This window comes from Bos mutus, chromosome 16 (assembly GCF_027580195.1).
Source record: "Bos mutus isolate GX-2022 chromosome 16, NWIPB_WYAK_1.1, whole genome shotgun sequence".
Lineage (NCBI taxonomy): Eukaryota > Metazoa > Chordata > Mammalia > Artiodactyla > Bovidae > Bos > Bos mutus.
The window spans coordinates 74,057,800-74,079,596 of NC_091632.1; the positions used below are offsets into that span (position 1 = coordinate 74,057,800).

Below are 21,797 nucleotides of genomic sequence, written 5' to 3' on the forward strand. Positions count from 1 at the left end.
GTAATAATTTTATCAACTGCTGTTAAGGTATCCAAACTCTTTTTCTTGTTTTTATGTTGTAAGAAATGACACTAAGCTTATCATTTTAATGAAATCTATACTTTCATTGTTAAGTCTGTTTTTTATTACTTCTGAAAGCATAGTTTCTGTTTGCTATTTCAGTGCTTTTTGAAAATGAAGTAAAAGAAAGAAAATGAGAACTTCAAAGTATCGTTTTATGTTCCAGACTTTAAAAGGGGTATATGTTTATGTGGCACATAAATGTCTCTGTCAGCTGTAAAATTGATATGTTGTGTATTATAACATAGATTTGAAACCTTGAAATAAATTTCAAGGAAAACCTAAACTTTGGATTCTTTACAGAATGAAATTCCTCCCCCCCCCCCCACCCCGCCTTTCAAGGTGTTGTGTGCACATGCTTATGGGGGGGGGTGTGTGTGTGTGTGTTTGTGTGTATGTATGTATGTATGTGTGTGTATTTGCATACAGGATGGGGAGGGTTAGCAAACAAAAGTCTCATATAAAAGGCTTTTTTGTGGAGGGAGAGCAGAGAAAGTTTTATTACAGGGCCACATAAGAAGGACCGGTGGCTTGTGCTCAGAAAACCCAAACTGATGGGTTTCAGCAAAGTATTTTTAAAGACAGTGAGGGAGCGGTGTCCCAGGGTATGTGATTGGCTTGTGCAGAATTCTCTGATTGGTTGATGGTGATCAATCTAAAAGGCTATATTAATGAATTATTTGGGTAGGGGAAGATATTTTTAAAAATGTGAAAAATAATTGTGCATCGTTCCTCCTAAAAATTACTAATTTGCTTATAGTGTAGTATTTTTATGTGGACTCTTAGATGGTTATAAGTTATCAAGTGTGTCAGTTTTATGTATATGGAGGAAATGTTAATAATTGCCACTTAAAGTATTATTACCAGGAAGTTATAAATGTAACAAAATAGTTTATAGTGTGCTCAAGAGATCCTTGCTGTGAATATTAAAAAAGACGTTGCTTTCAGGTCTTTGTCTGAAGCTATGTCAGTGGAAAAAATTGCCGCAATCAAAGCCAAAATTATGGCTAAGAAAAGATCTACCATTAAGACTGACTTAGATGATGATATAACTGCCTTAAAACAGAGGAGTTTTGTGGACGCTGAAGTAGATGTGACCCGAGATATTGTCAGCAGAGAAAGAGTGTGGCGGACGCGAACAACTATTTTACAGAGCACAGGAAAGGTAATTAAAATATTCCACTTCTTGTTTGTTAGTGTCTGTGTGTATTTCAACTACGGTTGATTTTAAAGTTGGTTAAAATTTCCTGTGAGGAGGAATTTTTTGTATCTAAGAGAGCAGTAATCATTTAGCTTTCTAACTGACCTGTTTACCATTCCATGCTAGTGTATGATTGGTGGTTGGTCATCAGATAAGCTGATGAAAAAGTCTGAGTCAAAGTGCGAGTCCCTTTCTTTCCACCTTATTTATAAATCCAAAGAGATTTACAATTTTGGTGAGATTTTTTGCTTAAACCCAGTGAACAGGGAATATTGATGGTGAGCTCTCTGGTCATTAATACCAATATTAATTTTTTTCTTCACAAAGTAGAGGACTTAATGAAAATGGCCCAACAAACATTTATTTGTTTATTTGATACATTCTCTTCTGTTGGGTGGTTGTGGCAGTGTTTGCTGGTTCCTCATTAATGGAGTTGTTTTGTTTTTGGCTGCAGAATGGTGGGTTTTCTTCATTTCCTTTCCCCCTTTTTCCTGCCTCCTCTCTCCTGTCTTCTTCTCTCGTTTCCTATTCATGATTATAAATAACTGCATTAAAAAACATCCTTGTACATACACCTTCATGCATTTATTACTACATAGCAGAGGGATTAATGCCTAGAAGCCAAATGCTGGTTAAAGGAGACATGTACTTTAAATTTTGAAAGATAAGTTCAAAGATACTGGTTATTTAGTGTCTTAATATATCTCCAAAAAGGTTGAGTCAGTTCTGTTTCACTTACCTATTTTCACCTCTCTTTTCCTCCCACACATCTGAATTTTCTCTTAAATGTTAATTGTTCACTGAGACACAGTTCACAGTGATGATTTGGTGAGAAGATTTTTTAGAAATGGTGAGATTACTGTTGAAAGTGAACTTCATCATTGGTCTAGGCAGACGCATTTTGTTTGCACATTGTTTTTGGATTCTGGCCCTAAGTTCACTGTGCCATTTTAGTAGAATAGCTACTACAAGGAATAATATATGAAGGGAAGAGTTTTTTCTCTTGTACTTTGACTTGTTTTGTAGAGTAGTTGATGTCAAGATTAAGAATCATTCTCCAGAGCTTAGAATTATGAAGAAATCTGAAGACATGAGTAAACCTTAAGTTTGTATTTAATTTATCTGTTGATGAAAGATAGTGAAAGTCGCTCAGTCGTGTCCAACTCTTTTCGACCCCGTGGACTGTATAGTCCGTGGAATTCTCCAGGCCAGAATACTAGAGTGGGTAGCTTTTTCCCTTCTCCAGCGGATCCTCCTGACCCAGGAATCAAACCCATGGTCTCCTGCACTGCAGGCGGATTCTTTAGCAACTGAGCTATGAGGGAGCTGTCGTAGATCTGTTGATACTCATTTTTAGTGCCTAGGGTGGCTAATAGTTAAGTATTACTACTTATATTGTTCTTCCAGTGTTCATTGTAATTTTTGAAATGAATAACTTCTTTGAGCTCTAGGTGGCAGGATTGTACCACCATTTCACAACTAAGTGTTACAGTAGAATTTAGCATTGTTGGCACCAATGTGTAATTTAAAAATAAGTTAGCATTAGAAGAACTGTTTTGTAGCTAGGTTTGCTTCTGTGAGTATTAACATTTTAAAAATCAAAATGACGATTTTGACTGGTAGTCCCTCTGTATACTGTTTTCATCTGACAAACTCTTAAAACAAACAAACAAAAAACTTTTAGGTGCTTATTGCCCTGAATGGCCCTATGATTTTAAACAGATCTTCATTATTACCACATAGCAGGGTTTTCTTATTGGCTGAGTTTCTTGAGCAAAAGCTATTTTTTCAAAATTCCATTGCAAGCACCTTACAAAAAAGCAGTCTAATTTTATGATACTGTTTAAGATATACTTTTAAATTTACACACACTAATATATAGTCATTGTTGAAAAATTGATAAAAGAGATCACTAAAAGGAAGGTATAATAATCACTTGTAATTTTATCACATAAAAATAGCAACATTTTAATTAATTTTTTTCTGGAGTTTGAGTCTCTCATGAAATGCTTTATTTTTAAAATAGTGAAATTTGCTTTTCATGTTTTTAGCTATTTTCTTAATAAGATTAAGACTTTGATTTGCATTTGTCACTGTGTTGACATTTGCACTTCTGGTGCAAAAGCAGTGGTTAGTTAACTGCTAGTATCTTGGTGTGAATTAAAGCATTGGCACCAATCTTTGCTAGTGGCAATTTTGTCCACTAATAATGGCCTTGATGAAATTAAAAAATTCACTAATTTTATTAAATCTTAACCTTTAAGTATATTCTTACCAGTATTTTCTGTGATGAAATCAGAACACCAAAATATGATGATTGTCTCCATGAAAAGCACATGTGCATTTGGCATTTTTTGGAAAATGAGGGAGGAAAGGCTGTGGGTTCAAGAAATAAAATTGACAGTATTTTTTTGTCAATTAAAAGAAAGTTAGAATTTGGGAGGTTCCTTTTTGCTACTGAGACCATAGAGTTTCCTAAATTTAACATAGTGTCACACTTGCTTGTCATTAACATTTTGGAAAATAGTTTTTCATAAAAACAAGTTATTTTTACTTGGGATACCTTTTCCCCTCATTTTTGAAGGAATTAATATTTTAAAAATAGCGCAAATCTCTAATTTGATAAATATTATAACCTGTATAAACCAAGTCTCTTTGGGGTGTGCCATGATTTTTAAGAGTAAGTGGTTGTGAGATGTGTGTTTGTTGTCCTAAAGAATTATAGGAACTAGTACGTGCTGTTACTGTGGCAGTGGTTAACATTATGTTTCAGGCTGTCTCTCCTCTCCTATCCATGTTTATTTGTGTGACATTTATGTGACATCCTCCAGCAGGCACGTGGGGGCACTGACTTGGGGTGCCTTGGTCCTGGCCTTCACAAAGGTTATATTCTTCAACAGGAGACAGAATGTTGCTTAAAATGATGAGTGATGAACAGGCAGAATTAGAAGAGCCCCAAGGGAACTGAGGGAGAGTCTCAGGTGAAAGAAGAGTATTTCATGAAGGAGTGGTCAGATTTGCCAGCTTTGTTCAATGTTGCTAAGGTTGTTCATGTAAAAGTTGTTATGTTTTTAAAAATCTTTCCAACTTACACAGCTTTGAAAAGTGCATGTTGACTCCTAACAGTATCTCAAACTTTCAACATCTATAAAGTATAGTAGTCTGAAATTAGCATTGGAGTTTATCAAGAAGAAGCTTTAATAGTTGATTTCTTTCAGAAGAAATAATTTCTTCTACAACTAAGAAGCTCCCTTGACAGTAGATCTGCTATAGTTTTGTTTTTAAATGTTACCTTGTTTTCTGCTTACATTTTTTGAATAAATGGAGAATATCAATGAATTTATAGCTAGTTATGTACTTTAAGTAAAATGAAAATAAGTGAATAACATTGGGTTTATAATAAGTGGTCTTTGGATGAACTTCCTAGTAGTAGTTGATTTTTACTTTTGTGCGTATAGTAATCATGCCTCATTATGATGTAGTAAGGGAAGAATTAATAGAGAAAACTGAATCTGAAATTGTTTATTGAGTATTTAATTTTAAGTGGACTCAATAATCGAAATCCATTTCTGTTTCAGAATTTTTCCAAGAATATTTTTGCAATTCTTCAGTCAGTAAAGGCCAGAGAAGAAGGGCGTGCACCCGAACAGCGACCGGCCCCAAATGCAGCGCCTGTTGTAAGAACATTTTGTTGCTTCTATAGTAGTTTTATTAAAAGTGATTATTCAGTGTTGTCATATTGAAAACATCTTTAAGTATTTATTTGCTTATTTATTTTAGAATTGAGACATACAAAATTATATTTTTTCAAGTATACAGCGTAGTGATTTGACATTTATATGTATTGCAAATTGATCAGAACCAGAAGTCTAGTATCCATCTGTTACCATACAGAGTTATTGCAATATTATTATTTATTGACTGTATTCCCCATGCTGTATTTTGTATCCTTGTGACTTAATTATTTTATAATTGGAAGTTTGTACCTCTTAATCCCTTTTATTTGTTTTGTTCCAACTCCTCCCAACCCCTGTAATGACCACACGTTTGTTCTACATCTTTCTGTGAGTGTGTTTCTGTTCTGTTTGGTTTGTTGATTTGTTTTCTTTTTTTAGATTCCACATATAAATGAAATCTATGAAGCCAGTTTCATAAGATTCAGCAAAGGAAAAATAACATGCAAATAAAACCTTTTTCATTTTATAATTTCTAAAAGTATGTCAAAATTTGGTAGAGTACTAATACAGTCTTTGCAAGAGTAAGTAGGTTTATTTGTTCATGAAATTCTTGGTGTTTAACCTTTTCAAGGTAGTGAATTTTTGCTGGTATTTAGATAAACACTTCAGGTGACTTGCTGGCCAGGTTTTTTTTTTTTTTAATTGGAGGATAATTGCTTTGCAGTGTTGTGGTTTTTGCCATATATCGGCATGAGTCAACCACAGGTGCGCATTTTTAAGTGCCTCTTACTTGTCAGGCAGTGTGCCGACAGAGATACAAGACGTATAAGAGTGAAAAGCTTCCTTTGCACTTATGGTTTAGTGGGACAGACAGATAAATAAAAAAGGCAGGGATAGGTGCTGTTATTGCAAAACAGAGTGTTTATAATTATGAATTGGTGGACTTGTTGAATAGCAACTGGTAGGAAACTTACATCAACTCCTAAAACAGTTCAACTGTTAACTTTGTGACTAAATATTCTCTGTATTCTCATAATCATTAAACTACTTGAAAATTTTAATGTTTGGCATTTGACTGTGGAAGTATATACCTAGTGACAGTCTTGAATGAATATGTTTTATTTGGAGTAATAATTGTGGTAGCATCCTATTGTAACAAAATGAAAAATATTTCAGTCTTTATAAATACCATGAATTTCCCAAGCAATTTTGGGAATATTCTTTAAATACACTTTTTTAGTTTATCACAGACTTTTATAGAAAGTATTTGTGAGTTAATTAGATGTTAGATTGGCACGTTTTTCTGAGTGTTTTAAAAAAACAGCTTTGTTAACTTCAGCTTTGCACTGTACATTGATAAATGGGTTTATTGTCATTATTTTATTTATTTAATATAAGGATTAATAATTTGGGGAATAATTCAGTTAATAGACTCCAACATGCCAGTTGAATATAAGGTTTGAATTAAAAGTTTATTTTTTGGGTTAAAGAAAAATAGTTTATGATTGGAGTGAGTTTATTTTTAAAGAAATTGAATCGTAATGAAATTATTAAGTGCACCCATTTTATTTCTGCAGTTTCTGAGAATTTTGTTTTTCGCCTCGGTGCACATTTACTTGGTGTTCTTTACCTCCTCCCTAGTTGAGATGGTTTTCTAGCAGTAAACAGTATCTTGAAAATCAGCTTCAGACGATTCCCCAGTTTTGTCTACTCCTTGTTTTGGTCTTATTGGCCAAGGTATTAAGAGGAAAGCTTAGAAAACAATAGCTTTATTGTGGTTTTTATTATAAGTATTAAGTAACAGTTTAGACAATATTGACATATAACTTACGATGTTTTTCTGCAGGATCCCACATTGCGTACCAAACAGCCTATCCCGGCTGCTTACAACAGATATGACCAGGAACGATTCAAAGGAAAAGAAGGTGAGTTACTTGATCTTTCTCTTTCCCTTGCTGTGGTTGTGCTGAACCTGAGAGGCAGTGCGACCTCATGTGTGGGAGCAGGAGTTGGCTAACTTCTGCAGGCCAAGTCTGTGCCACCACATGTTTTTCTGAATTATGTTTTGTTGGAAAACAGCCGCGCTCATTCATTTTTGTATTACTCCTGTCTCCTCTAGCACTGTGACAGCAGTGTTGAATTTTGACAGAGATCATGTGGCCTACAAAGTCTAAAAATACTGTCTGGCATTTTACAGAAAAGTTTTGATGTTCCTTTAACAGTAGTCTGTCTCAGTTTCCTTCTGTGTGTCATTACGATACTAATAGTATTAATAGTAATCCCTTTGGGTTATTGTGGGGATTAAACTAGTTAATAAAGTCCCCAGAATAGTGACTGGTGTATATAATAAGCTACCTATAAATAATTGCTATTGTTAGCCTTAATTCTGTTTCTCAGAAGTTTATTTTAGGGTAGAAACTCTACATATCAAATCATATTTCCCCAGTTATAAATGTGTGCATTGAGGACTTGGGCACATAGACTGGAGTAGCCACGTGAGGACTGGCTTTGTGATGGCTCCAAGGCTCATTCAGCAGTGAGCCGTTTCCACATCAGCGAGGTGCTTAGTGAGGGTGGGACTAATGTCAGTGTAACTTTTCTTGGGCTCTTCATTTATCTCATTCATGAAAAAATGAGACAGAAGCAACTGTAAAAGGGTAGCATTTATGATTTCTTTCTTGCATAATCTGAAATCCCCATAAGTTTATTAAAGAACTTGTTGCCTTGATGCAGTGAATTTTGTGTGCTTGTTCCATTGGCTGGATAAAGGTAGGTACTGAATGGCATAGAAAGACGGTTGCTGCTGCTGCTGCTGCTGCTGCGTCACTTCAGTTGTGTCCGACTCTGTGCAGCCCAATAGAGGGCAGCCCACCAGGCTTCCCCATCCTTGGGATTCTCCAGGCAAGAACACTGGAGTGGGTTGCCATTTCCTTCTCCAATGCATGAAAGTGAAAAGTGAAGTGAAGTCGCTCAGTCATATCCGACTCTAGCGACCCCATGGACTGCAGCCTACCAGGCTCCTCCGTCCATGGGATTCTCCAGGCAAAAGTACTGGAGTGGGGTGCCATTGCCTTCTCCGAGAAAGATGGTAGTTTGTCCTTTTATCCAGTTTTTCTCTTGGAATGATTTTTGTCAAGTAGGGGTTGGCAGCTTACAGCCCATAGACCAAATCTGAACCTCCTGGGGTAGAATCAGGCTATACTCATTTGAATACTTATGTTGTTCATCCTGCCTTTGCACTCCAAATGCAGAATTCAGGAGTTGTGACAGAGACTGTATGGTTTGCAGTGTGTAAAATATTTACCTCTCTGACCTGTTACAGAAAGGTATACTGAGACTCTGTCCTGGAGTGCCTGTCGATATTTAGTGTTGCTTTTCTACGAATTACATAGCAGGTACTGGTGATTGTTACTTTGGAACACAGATTTTTATGTTAAAGAGTTCATATTAGGACTAAATAACTTGGGGATTATAAAATATTTTATTCAGTTTCACTTTTTGTATTTCCAACCAGCTATATGACTTGAACACAGTTGTAGAGACAGTCCTAACCAGCTTCTGTACTTTGGGCCCATTGGTGTGTGTTGTTTGCATCTTTGAGCCTGGTATTCCTTTGAAAGTTTTCATCTTCACAAGTATGTAAGTTAACTGTATGTCTAGTAGATTCAAGGCTTTGTTATTCTATTGAGCTATCAGATATAATGTAGATTATTACTTTAGATTTGCTATTTATCATAAAATATATAAAATCTAATGGTAACCTCACTTTCTTTATAGAAACGGAAGGTTTCAAAATTGACACTATGGGCACCTACCATGGGATGACTCTCAAGTCTGTGACGGTAAGTCACTCTGACTCCAGAGGTTGTTATGTTCCAGTCATTTTATGTGAGTAGCAGATGTTGAAGGAAATCTGTGTTCTCTAGTAGTTTCTATTTCAGGCATTTATCTTTAATGGCCAGTTGTGCTGACAGAGCTGAGGGGTATTATTTGATTCATGGGTGTCTTTTTTTTTTTTTTTTTAAGCTGAGTATGTTTAAATGAAAGTTGTTTTGATTAACTTGCAAGTAGATTGGATGCTACCTGGTTGGAGATTTTAAAGTTAGTGATGAGATAAGAGGTTACATTTGGGAGAGTTCTTTGCCATAGTATCTCATGTCCTTAAAATGTAACGTTTTACGTTCTGAAAAGACAGATTGTAGTAGTTCATGTCATGCTACGAATTGCATACTTGACACAACCGAATACTTAATGTCTGTGATTGTAAGCCTTTGGCTCACTTTTAGCAAATTTGTCTTTTTTATTTTTTAACCTCCTAAAGATGATTATTTCTAGATGATCTGACCAAGCCCTATTTTTTTTTAGAAAAAATAAGTTTCAGTTGTACAGTGTTGTAATTTAACATCTGTGTACGCTACTGAGCGATCACCACAAGTCTGCCATACAGCTGACCCCCTCACCCATGTCTCTTAGCTCCCAACTACCTATATTTCTGGTCACTACTTATGGTTAATGCAGTAATCTTTGTATCAGTGAGTTTTTCTTGAGTGTTTCCATTTGTTGTGGGGTTTATTTTTTTTTTCGGTTTCTGCATATGAATGAAATCACATGGTATTTGTCTTTATCTCTGTTTTGGTAATACACTGATTTTTAAATTGTCATCAGATTTGATTTTATATTATTAAAACTGTATGAGGACTCCTTATTCATTCAACAAGTGCTTATTGAGTACTTGTGTCAGACATTGTTCTGGTTGCTAGGGTTGTTGCTGTGACTAAACCAGATAGGACTCTTTAGACAGAGGAGTCAGAGAGGCCTCTCTGAGAAGGTGACAGCTGAGGAGAGGCTTGGTGAAGAGCGTTGTGTAAAAGACATGCAGGCGTCAGGACTAAGGCCCCACACGCCACGGTGTCCGGGCCAGGTCACTGGAGTAGAGTGGGTGAGGGGAATGTGATAAAAGACTAGGTAAACCGTTTTATGAGATCTGCTTAGTTCTTCCTGACTTTAAAAGGTAACTCACAGCTGTAAGATTTAACTTAAATTCTTAAAGATTTATTTATTGATGTTTATTTGGGGGCAGAACTTGCCTATTGGCCAGTTCTATAGTGAACTATAGAACTGATGCTATTATGTAGCCATCAAAGTAAGGTTTTTGTGGTTATTTTTGTCACTGTTGGTTTTACTTTTGTCTCATCTGAAATGCTGTGAAATAGATTTCATAATTGAACTTCTATGCGAGTAGTAAAATGTGTGATAGTTTTTAATAGATGCTTTTTACAGAACCGTTTTTCTAAAATCCAAGGACAGCTTCTTAATTAAACAGGGTGAGAATGATGAGGCTGTGCTTCCTTATCAGAGTCTTTGTTCCTAAATATACTTGTAAGAGGCAAATTTAAACAGTTCTGTGGTGTGTGATTTTACAGGACCAATCACAGAAACACATTGTGTAGGAATACAGCAGAAAGACTAAACATGGTTAAATTGTTAGTACTTTTAATGTTTTAATGCCCGGTTTGAATCTCTGTCCTGCTCGTGACCTGAGTCATTTTAGCGTTGTTAGAGAATAATACACTGAGAACTTTGAATCTAAAAGCTTTGAAATTTTAAATGAACCTCTGACTCATCCTTTCAATGTAATTTTTTTCTCCCTTTTTTTTTTTTCAATTATTACCTGTTTGTGAGCTTGTGAGTTTCACTAGCTTTCTGCCTTATTCTCCAATTAAGAAAGTTTCTCTTGTGAGATCCACACAAACATACAAAGCTATTAAGAGTATGTTAAAGGCTTTGTTGTACAGATATGACTTCCTTACTAATTTATGTGCAGTTTATTTTTGCTACCCTTGTTCTTCAGGGTTTTGAAATGCCTCGTTGATATACATAGTTATTAAGGTTAGTTTCAGTCTACATTAGGATTGATCTGCATATCTTTTAAGTTGAAGACGCTAGAGTTCTCTTAGATTTTAGACTAAACTAGTAAGTTGACTTATGGAGACTAGAAAATTTTTGTACAGATGAGTTCTCTACATGTATTATACAGAAGGAATATGTGGGTTTTTTTTTTCTGCATCTTTTTTGGCTGCCCTGTGGTGCTTGAAGGATCTTAATTCCCTGACTAGGGATTGAACTCATGCCCCCAGAAGTAGAAGCACGGAGCCCTAATCACTGGACCACTGGGGAATTTCCAAGGATATGTGTTTTGATAATACTTCGTAAGAATCATAATTGAAATCTATAGAAATAAAGGCCTAGGCAGTGTATTTTGTAATGTTTCATGAAGATGATGATTTATTGAAGTTTATTATAGAAACAGAAGCCCAGGCATCTTTAAAGTCACAAGTTTGTGTAGTTGGGCCTCTGGTTAGATTTTGAATCGTGCCAAGAAATGCAGTGTCACAGGACCTTTATGCTGAAGAATAGCTGGGGGCTTTCCTGGTTGGGAGACTTCCCTCCACATGTGTCACTTGGGTTCTCTAATGTTTAAGAAATACTGGATTAAACATATTTTGTGGTACAGGAATGTTGTCATTTAAAAATTATAAATATCTTAACTGAAAGAGTGTGAACTCTTTCCCGGGCTGTTTACCCCCCAGGTTGGCCCCTTTCTCCCTCCTGTTGAGAATGCTGCAGAGAACCAGAGTTGCATGGCATCAATTTAATTGACGTGATCTTAGGAGTCATGGTTTGGGAGTAGGAACAGTTCACTATGGAGGACATCAGAGTATATTTTCATGTATTTCTTTAATGAAAGGGGCCTTTTTAGACTGAAAAAATGCCACTAGAACATGCTTTTCTTTGTATAGTAAATAAGAGCTGGTGATGAAGACCTTTTTTTGTTGGGTAGTAGCAAACCTGTGGTTCCACTGGAGAGGGAATAAGAAGATGTGGAAATCCTTCATCACGAACCACTTTATTTTAACCTCCCAATCTAGCTTGTTTATGTGAAAGGGCTACATGTTGTAGCCCCTGTTCTTACTGAATATCATTGACTCCTTTTGCTGTTTTTATTTTTGAGGAAACCTTTTGCAGTCTGAAATCATACAGATCAAAAGCTTTCATTTCAGGTTGTTATTTGAAGCCACTCCAACACTCATCATAGTTCTTATGATCTCTTTTTTTGGGAAACCATTTTCCTGATAGTAAACTGGGGTGGGTTTCCCATATCTGTGCGAGAGGTTTAATACTAGCACCATCAATTTTCACTTTTCAGAAGGATCCAGAATCTCAGTTTTCACAAAGTTACACTGTCAGTTAACTTGCTCATCTGGGATTGAATTGTCACGGGAGTGCTAGTACCAGGACTGCTGTGGAGGTGGGTTCAGAGCCCAGGCCAGTGGGAGATGGGGATAGCTGATCAAGACTTGTCATGTGGGACCCGCCTCCCTCTACTCTCCCTTCAGCAGATGTTTGCTGGGTGCCTGTTGTGTGCTAGGCTAGGTGCTGGCACATCACTGGTGAGCACAACCAGACATGCATGTGGACTATTTTTAAATGGACTGTTGGAGAGGCACATGGCTCTTGTGCAGTTATGACTGTGCCAGGTGTGTGCAAACCCATTGTGCCATAAAACCTAAAATTGGAGGATTTCTATGGGAGTTAGAACACTTCACTGAGGGGGTAGCTCTTGAAGTAAGGTCCAGAGTTTGAGTAGGAGCTGACATAAAGATTGCAGAAGAACACATTTTTACAGCGAGGGATCAGAAGGCAGGAAGGAGCAATGCCCGGGGGGAAGGATGTGTCACTTTGAAAGACTGGAAAGAAGATGGGTTACTGTGTGGGTTTGAAGGGTGCCTCTGGGAAAGGAACTTTCCAGAGCTAGGTGCAGCTTGCCTGTCTGTGCTTGCCAGGGCCTCTTAGTGCATTTCTGGGGTCCTTCACTGTGGCCCCACATGAATTTTATTTTTATTCATCAACACTTAAAAGATCAGAGTCTGTCACATAAACAGTTTGCATTTCCAGCCCCTTGAGAAGCCTCTGGGCCCACAGTCCACCGTGACAGCCCCATGTCCACCTGAGCAGTTTACTTTCTCTACCTGCTGTGTGTTCTCCGGGTTGCTCCAAGCTTCACTACTCTGGTCTTTTATGCCACCTTCTTCACTTCTGTACACCACTGAGGTTCTATTGGCCTTTGAGTTTGAAATCCCTGCTCTAAATAAAGGCAGTACTGGCTTGCTAAAGAGAAGTCAGTCAGTTGGAAACACAAATTTAAAGCTTTGAAGTCAGTCCTGGCTTTGATTCTCAGCTCTTCCATTCATTCCGCCACTAAGTTGAGAAGGTTATGTAACCTTTTTGCCAGAGGTTTTGTTTTTATAATAAGGATAGTAGAATTTACATCATAGTATTATTAATGAGTGAGTAAAGTGCCTAGCACAGAAAGGACTCAATAGATAAATGATGGCTACTTTTATTATGAACTTATAATTTTATGTATAATCTCAGTTTGTTGTATGTGTAAATGTAGGCAACTCTACTTTCAGTGATGAACTTAATATTACATGTTTAATGATACAATTTTCATTCAAAGCTATGAAGACTAGTTTATTTAAATATTATGAGAACCCTTTTCTTCTCCAGTAACTGGAATGTTTTTTACTGTAGCCGTGTGTTTTTATGAGCTCTTTATTCTTTGAGATAAAATCACTACAAAGATGTTATCATATTGAGTGTGTGACAGCTTAGCTAGTTAAGGCTTTTCCATTTACCTGCTAGGGCTCATATATAGAAAGAGGCTTAATTTACTTAGATTTAAACTATTTATTTTGATCCAAAAAGTATATAAAGTGTTGAGATTTTAATATATGGTCACATAATTGTAAGTAAGAATATTACTTTTATAATTTTCTGTATTCTGTATTTAGATTGGCATGTTTTTGCTTGAGAACATTACACTTGAAATAATTTTCAGAACTTGTTGACTCTGTTGATGTTTTGGGAAATGGGAGGGGCACTCTCTCCTTTGTCAGCCTGAGCAACATAAAGGTGTACCCCTAAACAAAACAGAGCATTGTATGTTTTCTGTCAGTCACTTGTTATATGTCTTAAGCTTTTGAAAGTCAATTGTATATCTTTGATTTACCTGTTACATGAAGTAAATACTTAACTTTTAACATATTAATATTTTGTACATAGTTTATTTTTTATTATATCTGCATTTTCATAGACTTTTCTAAGATTTCACCACTAAGTTGAATGTTTTCTTTGTACTCTTAGCTTCACTTGTATCCCTCTTATAGTAGTTTTCCCCAAGTGATTTTTCCATACTGGTTTTTAAAAATTCTTTTATAATGTGCTTATTGTAGATTTGGGACATACTGTTAACATAAGGGAGACTGAGGAGAGCACCTTGTTTTGATTTCTTTGCCTCTTTGTTGCAACAGATTAGGTATTGATTTTTTCATCTGAAAAATGGGATTATGATAACCTCCTTTGAGGTCTTGAGGGTTTTAAATGTGCACAGATGTACCTAGTTTAGCATTGTTCTTTCAGTGCTGTTTGTAGCACTGAATTAATTGTAGTTATTGCAGGAATATTTATATTATAGGTATTTTATAAACTTTCTACACTGAATAATGCAGTGCCCCCAACTCCCTTTTTTTTAAGTTTTATTTTATTTTATTTTTTAACTTTACAATATTGTATTGGTTTTACTATACATCAACATGAATCCACCACGGGCGTACACATGTTCCCTATCCTGAACCCTCCTCCCTCCTTCCTCCCCGTACCATCCCTCTGGGTCGTCCCAGTGCACCAGCCCTAAGCATCCAGTATCGTGCATCAAACCTGGTATACCAACTCCCTTTTTTAAATTAGTTGGGCACTATGTAGAGTGAACACTTCTTTGGGTGGGTATTCATGTCCTAACACTGATACCTTCTTATAGGTATTAAAATCTCATTTTACCTTAATACTTTGTTAACAGAATCAGCATTTTGATGCTGATATACTTAGAAAAAACAAATAATAGTACAGATCATGTTAATAAGTGTCAGGGAATTTTAATGCTTATAAAGTAAAAGGTATTTTCATGATATTGCTCTTCTATACTGTTGCTTTCAGTTTATGTATCTTGTTAAGATTACTGAAAATCCATTACACAGAGGATAGTACTTTTGGTGTAAGCTGAGATGGTTAAATGCCATTAATGTAGCTTTTCATTTCATTCGAACCCGGGTCTCCTGCATTGTAGGGAGACACTTTTCCGTCTGAGCCACCAGGGAAGTGGCTTCCCTGGTGGCTCAGAGGTTAAAGCGTCTGCCTCCAATACAGGAGACTTCGGTTCAATCCCTGGGTTGGGAATATCCCCTGGAGAAGGAAATGGTAACCCACTCCAGTATTCTTGCCTGCAGAATCCCATGGACGGAGAATCCTGGTAGGCTACAGTCTATGGGGTTGCAAAGAGTCAGACACGACTGAGTGACCTCACTTTCACTTTCACTAATAACTAGTAATCGGGCATTTAGATATTCTCTTGATGGGTACTTTTCTGTTAGGTTGTTGTTGGCTGAGTTTTTGTTTGCTGTATCAATTTCTAGGTCTTCATAAATTGATTTAAATCTTCAGTGAATTTCCAATCTTTTATATAAATCCTACATTCAAGTTTTATTTTCCAAGCGTCTTAGTATGTTTTCTCTTAAAACTCATTGGATTGTTAATTCATCCCTCACTGTCCCCTCTGTCCCACACTCTGACAAACTCATTGGGTCTTTAATTCTAAGTTTTGGTTTTGTTTCCAGGTCATTTTCTTGATGGATTTTTCTTTTAGTGTTGTTCTTCTGGTCTTTCCTGCTTCTCATCTTCCTCTGTGAGTGACTGTTCCCATGTTTATTTTAAATCAGATCAGATCAGTCACTCAGTCGTGTCCGACTCTTGGCGACCCCATGAATCGCAGCACGCCAGGCCTCCCTGTCCATCACCAACTCCCGCAGTTCACTGAGACTCACGTCCATCGAGTCAGGGATGCCATCCAGCCATCTCATCCTCTGTCGTCCCCTTCTCCTCTTGCCCCAATCCCTCCCAGCATCAGAGTCTTTTCCAATGAGTCAACTCTTCGCATGAGGTGGCCAAAGTACTGGAGTTTCAGCTTTAGCATCATTCCTTCAGCTTTAGCATCAGTCCTTCCAAAGAAATCCCAGGGCTGATCTCCTTCAGAATGGACTGGTTTGATTTCCTTGCAATCCAAGGGACTCTCAAGAGTCTTCTCCAACACCACAGTTCAAAAGCATCAATTCTTTGGCACTCAGCCTTCTTCACAGTCCAACTCTCACATCCATACATGACCACAGGAAAAACCATAGCCTTGACTAGACGAACCTTTGTTAGCAAAGTAATGTCTCTGCTTTTGAATATGCTATCTAGGTTGGTCATAACTTTCCTTCCAAGGAGTAAGCGTCTTCTAATTTCATGGCTGCAGTCACCATCTGCAGTGATTTTGGAGCCCAGAAAAATAAAGTCTGACACTGTTTCCACTGTTTCCCCATCTATTTCCCATGAAGTGATGGGACCGGATGCCATGATCTTTGTTTCCTGGATGTTGAGCTTTAAGCCAACTTTTTCACTCTCCACTTTCACTTTCATCAAGAGGCTTTTGAGTTCCTCTTCACTTTCTGCCATAAGGGTGGTGTCATCTGCATATCTGAGGCTATTGATATTTCTCCCGGCAATCTTGATTCCAGCTTCTGTTTCTTCCAGTCCAGCGTTTCTCATGATGTACTCTGCATATAAGTTAAATAAGCAGGGCGACAATATACAGCCTTGCCATACTCCTTTTCCTATTTGGAACCAGTCTGTTGTCCCATGTTCAGTTCTAACTGCTGCTTCCTGACCTGCATACAAATTTCTCAAGAGGCAGGTCAGGTGGTCTGGTATTCCCATCTCTTTTCAGAATTTTCCACAGTTTATTGTGATCCACACAGTCAAAGGCTTTGGCATAGTCAGTAAAGCAGAAATAGATGTTTTTCTGGAACTTTCCTGCTTTTTCCATGATCCAGCAGATGTTGGCAATTTTATCTCTGGTTCCTCTGCCTTTTCTAAAACCAGCTTGAACATCAGAAGTTCACGGTTCACATATTGCTGAAGCCTGGCTTATTACCTGTTTTTAAAAAACTCTTAGTCTGGACAAGTCTTACTGTTTAGAACTAAGGTTTTTAGTTGAAATTTCAGAATGGTGCTTTACTGTGAATAAGTTGAAGACATACACATATGAAATGCTAAGGAATTAAATATTTTAACATTTTTAGTTTTGTTTTAATTGGAGACAAAAGTCATACTGTAGAACTCAAGTAGTTGTCTTGCTGTTGAAGTCATATTTTATGTTATTGAAAAAGCATTTGGTTCCTTAACATTTAGGTTTGTGCAGAACCAAACACAAAATTATTTTGAAATCAAGTCAGTGTAACATTTTTTACAAATTACTAGTTAAGCCAGAAAAGAGTTGATTTCAGTGTATTATCATCATTTATCAACAATGACTTCTGGACACTATCACACTAATTTACCTCCCCTAATTTTGATATTTTAGATGGTTTGGTCTTCTTTCAGTGTCTTTTTGTCATTTCTCTCTTTTATGTGTGTTGCCATTAATATCCTGTAATTCAATTCTGTAGTTATTTTAATATACCAAGCTTGAGAATAATTCCAGTTGAGCTATTTCAAATCCTGAAAGATGATGCAGTGAAAGTGCTGCACTCAATATGCCAGCAAATTTGGAAAACTCAGCAGTGGCTACAGGACTGGAAAAGGTCAGTTTTCATTCCAGTCCCAAAGAAAGGCAATGCCAAAGAATGCTCAAACTACCACACAATTGTACTCATCTTACACGCTAGTAAAGTAATGCTCAAAATTCTCCAAGCCAGGCTTCAGCAGTATGTGAACCGTGAACTTCCTAATGTTCAAGCTGGTTTTAGAAAAGGCAGAGGAACCAGAGATCAAACTGCCAACATCTGCTGGATCATGGGAAAAGCAAGAGAGTTCCAGAAAAACATCTATTTCTGCTTTATTGACTATGCTGAAGCGTTTGACTGTGTGGATCACAATAAACTGGAAAATTCTTCAAGAGATGGGAATACCAGACCGCCTGATCTGCCTCTTGAGAAATTTGTATGCAGGTCAGGAAGCAGCAGTTGGAACTGGACATGGAACAACAGACTGGTTCCAAATAGGAAAAGGAGTACATCAAGGCTGTATATTATCACCCTGCTTATTTAACTTATATGCAGAGTACATCATGAGAAACGCTGGACTGGAAGAAACAGAAGCTGGAATCAAGATTGCCGGGAGAAATATCAATAGATATGCAGATGACACCACCCTTATGGCAGAAAGTGAGGAGGAGCTCAGAAGCCTCTTGATGAAAGTGAAGTGGAGAGTTAAAAAGTTGGCTTAAAGCTCAGCATTTAGAAAACTAAGATCATGGCATCTGGTCCTATCACTTCATGGGAAATAGATGGGGAAACAGTGGAAACGGTGTCAGACTTTATTTTTCTGGGCTCTAAAATCACTGCAGATGGTGACTGCAGCCATGAAATTAGAAGACGCTTACTCCTTGGAAGGAAAGTTATGACCAACCTAGATAGTATATTCAAAAGCAGAGACATTACTTTGCCAACAAAGATTCGTCTAGTCAAGGCTATGGTTTTTCCTGTGATCATGTACGGATGTGAGAGTTGGACTGTGAAGAAGGCTGAGCGCTGAAGAATTGATGCTTTTGAACTGTGGTGTTGGAGAAGACTCTTGAGAGTCCCTAGACTGCAAGGAGATCCAACCAGTCCATTCTGAAGGAGATCAGCCCTGGGATTTCTTTGAAGGGAATGATGCTGAAGCTGAAACTCTAGTACTTTGGCCACCTCATGTGAAGAATTGACTCATTGGAAAAGACTCTGATGCTGGGAGGGATTGGGGGCAGGAGGAGAAGGAGATGACAGAGGATGACTCGATGGATGTGAGTCTGAGTGAACTCCGGGAGTTTGTGATGGACAAGGAGGCCTGGCATGCTGTGATTCATGGGGTTGCAAAGAGTTGGACATGACTGAACGACTGAACTGAACTGAGAATTTAAATTATGCAAGTCTTTGACTTTTCAGAAGAATTTTAACTTTAATTATGCAAAAAAATTTTAGTTTTCCTTATAAATCCCCACAGCCGCAAATTCAGTTTCTAATATGATTAGACTATTATAATTTACCCTAAAAGGCAATACAGAATGGTTCGTTGTATCCTTAGGAATTGTTGGCTTTTAACAGAGAGAGCTACATTTTAATAACAGTCATTCTGATGGTAAATTTGTGGATACATTATAATTCATCAATAACTTTAGTGTATGTTATCACATCTGCCCCTTTCTCCAAGTTCCTTTAACAGGAAAAGTAAATGTTAAAAGTTTAACTATTTAAATACATTGATTTAGGGAACATTTTTTCTTTATCTGGATTAAATGTAATAGATATAATTGATTTAATACCTTGTAATAAATTGATAGATACCAGTTTTGGGGAGATCTATGACATGCATTTGGGGGCTTCCCTGGTGGCTCAGATGGTAAAGAGTCTGCCTGCAGTGTGGGAGACCCAGGTTTGATCCCTGGGTTGGGAAGATCCTTTGGAGAAGGAAATGGCTACCCTCTCCAGTATTCTTGCCTAGAGAATTCCATGTACAGTGTAGCCTGATGGGCCACATTCCATAGGGTCGTAATTACTTGGACACGATTGAGTGACTTTATGGCACACATTTGACTTATTTCTAAACTTCCTGAGTCCTCAGTAGTTTTGAAAAGTTCATATAATTTTTTTTAGAAGCACTCATCATCAGCACGAAGGTCATAGGATAGTAGATTTTACAAAAATGTGCTTCCCCATGTAACTTCCCCATGTAACACATGGTAGTGTTACACTTATAATTTACATTGGAACCCTCTTTGTAGATTACTGAAGACCAGTCCCTGGTCATACAATCTGGTTGTGAGTACCTGAAGAATTTCCACCACTGTCTTTGTAGTAACAGATCAAAGCATAAATAACTGCTGGGGATGAGCCACAGTGCAGAAGGTTATTCTCCCTGGCAGAGTTCACGCGTGTGGATCCCAGGTTGCCTTAAAAGGTGGCCTTTCCTTAGCAGTTTGCCGTGGCCCAGAGCAAGGCTGAGAAACTGGGTAATGTTAATGTTTCATTGTCAAGCTTGTGAAACTAACATTTCAAATGCTGAGTTATCAGTTTCCAGTGAGAAAGGTAATGGCCAAGGACAGCAGGCACTCAGTTCTTCTCTCCCTCAGAGAAACTTCTTGGAAATCAGAAATAGTATTTGTGTTTCCCAGTAAAGTCAGACCAAGTGCAAAGGCCAGGAGACCTTTAGTAGTGACTGAATCCCTCCCCACTGACCCCCCTCCCCAAACCTCCTTTTTTCTTCATTATGAAAAATTTCAGATGTACATATAATTAAGGAAAGTAATATATGATTTTTTAATCTGTCCATCACACAGATTCTATGATTGTTTTTTAATCACTTTTACTTCAACTGTTCACCTCTCCCCCTTCTCGTGAACTTCTGCTGCTAAGTCGCTTCAGTTGTGTCCGACTCTGTGCGACCCCATAGATGGCAGCCCACCAGGCTTCCCTGTCCCTGGGATTCTCCAGGCAAGAGTACTGGAGTGGGGTGCCATTTCCTTCTCCAGTGCATGAAAGTGAAAAGTGAAAGTGAAGTTGCTCAGTCTTGTCCGACTCTGAGCAACCCCATGGACTGCAGCCCACCAGGCGCCTCCGTCCATGGGATTTTCCAAGCAAGAGTACTGGAGTGGGGTGCCATCGCCTTCCCCAAAACCCAGACAGACATTTTGTTCCTATGTACTTTGCACTTCTTAGAAAAATGCTCTTTTTTAACCTCGCATTATTACATACAACAAAATAAATAGTAATGGTTGATATTCTCTAATATCCAGTTCATTTTCCAGCTTATTTGATTTTCCTGAAAAATCTTTTTGTAGTTTGTTTATTGGAAGTAGGATCCAAAGAACCACTGGTAGTTACAGGAGTTGCATTTAGTTGATAGGAATCCTACATTTCTTTCATTCAGGGTTAGAAATTCATGATTTTTTTTTTTTGGTGCCGTGGACCCATTTAGTAGACTAATGAATCTTTTGAGTCCTCTCTCTATCATGTTTTTAATGCATAAAATACATAAGATAACACAGAAAGCCAATTGTATTAAAATAAGTTATCAAAATTAAAAAAAATACAAATTTATGCACATGGTACTTTGTGCTGCTTTTACTAATGCATTATATAACAAGATGTAGGGACAAAACTAATAAATGCCAGAATTTTAAAGTACTACTATATACAGTGTTTGAATATATCTGTAACAGTTGTGATATGAAAATATTCAGTTCTGTTGGTGACAAAGCCACAACCATTGTTAATAGTACTGTGGTTTGTTGCCTACATCATGAGAGAAGGCAGTGTCAATTTCTGTCAGATATTGGTGAAAATTAAATTATGGATTTTTTTCCCATCTAAATTAGGGACTCTGAATTCTATCCACAACGCCCTATTCTAGAGTAAACATATTAAGAAAGAGCCTGGCTGTAGGTCTGCCTCACTGGCTCGTTTCTGGTTTTTCTACAGGCTTATCTCAACCTTCATGGCCTTTGTCTTTTTAGTTCTGTTTGCCTGGCTCATTTTTCCTGTTGCTCTTCATAAGACTGCCTCCTCAGAATTCAGATCTCAGTTTAATGGTCACTTTACCAGGAAACCCTCCCAGTTTTTTTCTGCTAGTAATTTTACGTATTTGTGTACATGGATGATTTTCTTTGCCTATGAGGGTCTGAAGTCAGGAAACACATCTTTTTTGCTCTCCACCACATCCCCAGTGCT

General features: G+C 37.5%; 1 protein-coding gene across 1 annotated transcript in view; it reads left to right on the forward strand.

The window, feature by feature from the left end:
* Positions 1-21,797, forward strand: part of CDC73 (cell division cycle 73) — a 91,590-nt gene that overhangs the window by 14,577 nt on the left and 55,216 nt on the right. Inside the window, exons 7-10 of the mRNA XM_005897399.3 lie at positions 1,009-1,225; positions 4,840-4,938; positions 6,785-6,863; positions 8,716-8,780. Of these exons, the coding sequence (XP_005897461.3) occupies positions 1,009-1,225; positions 4,840-4,938; positions 6,785-6,863; positions 8,716-8,780 (460 nt within the window). The remainder of the gene's footprint in view (positions 1-1,008; positions 1,226-4,839; positions 4,939-6,784; positions 6,864-8,715; positions 8,781-21,797) is intronic.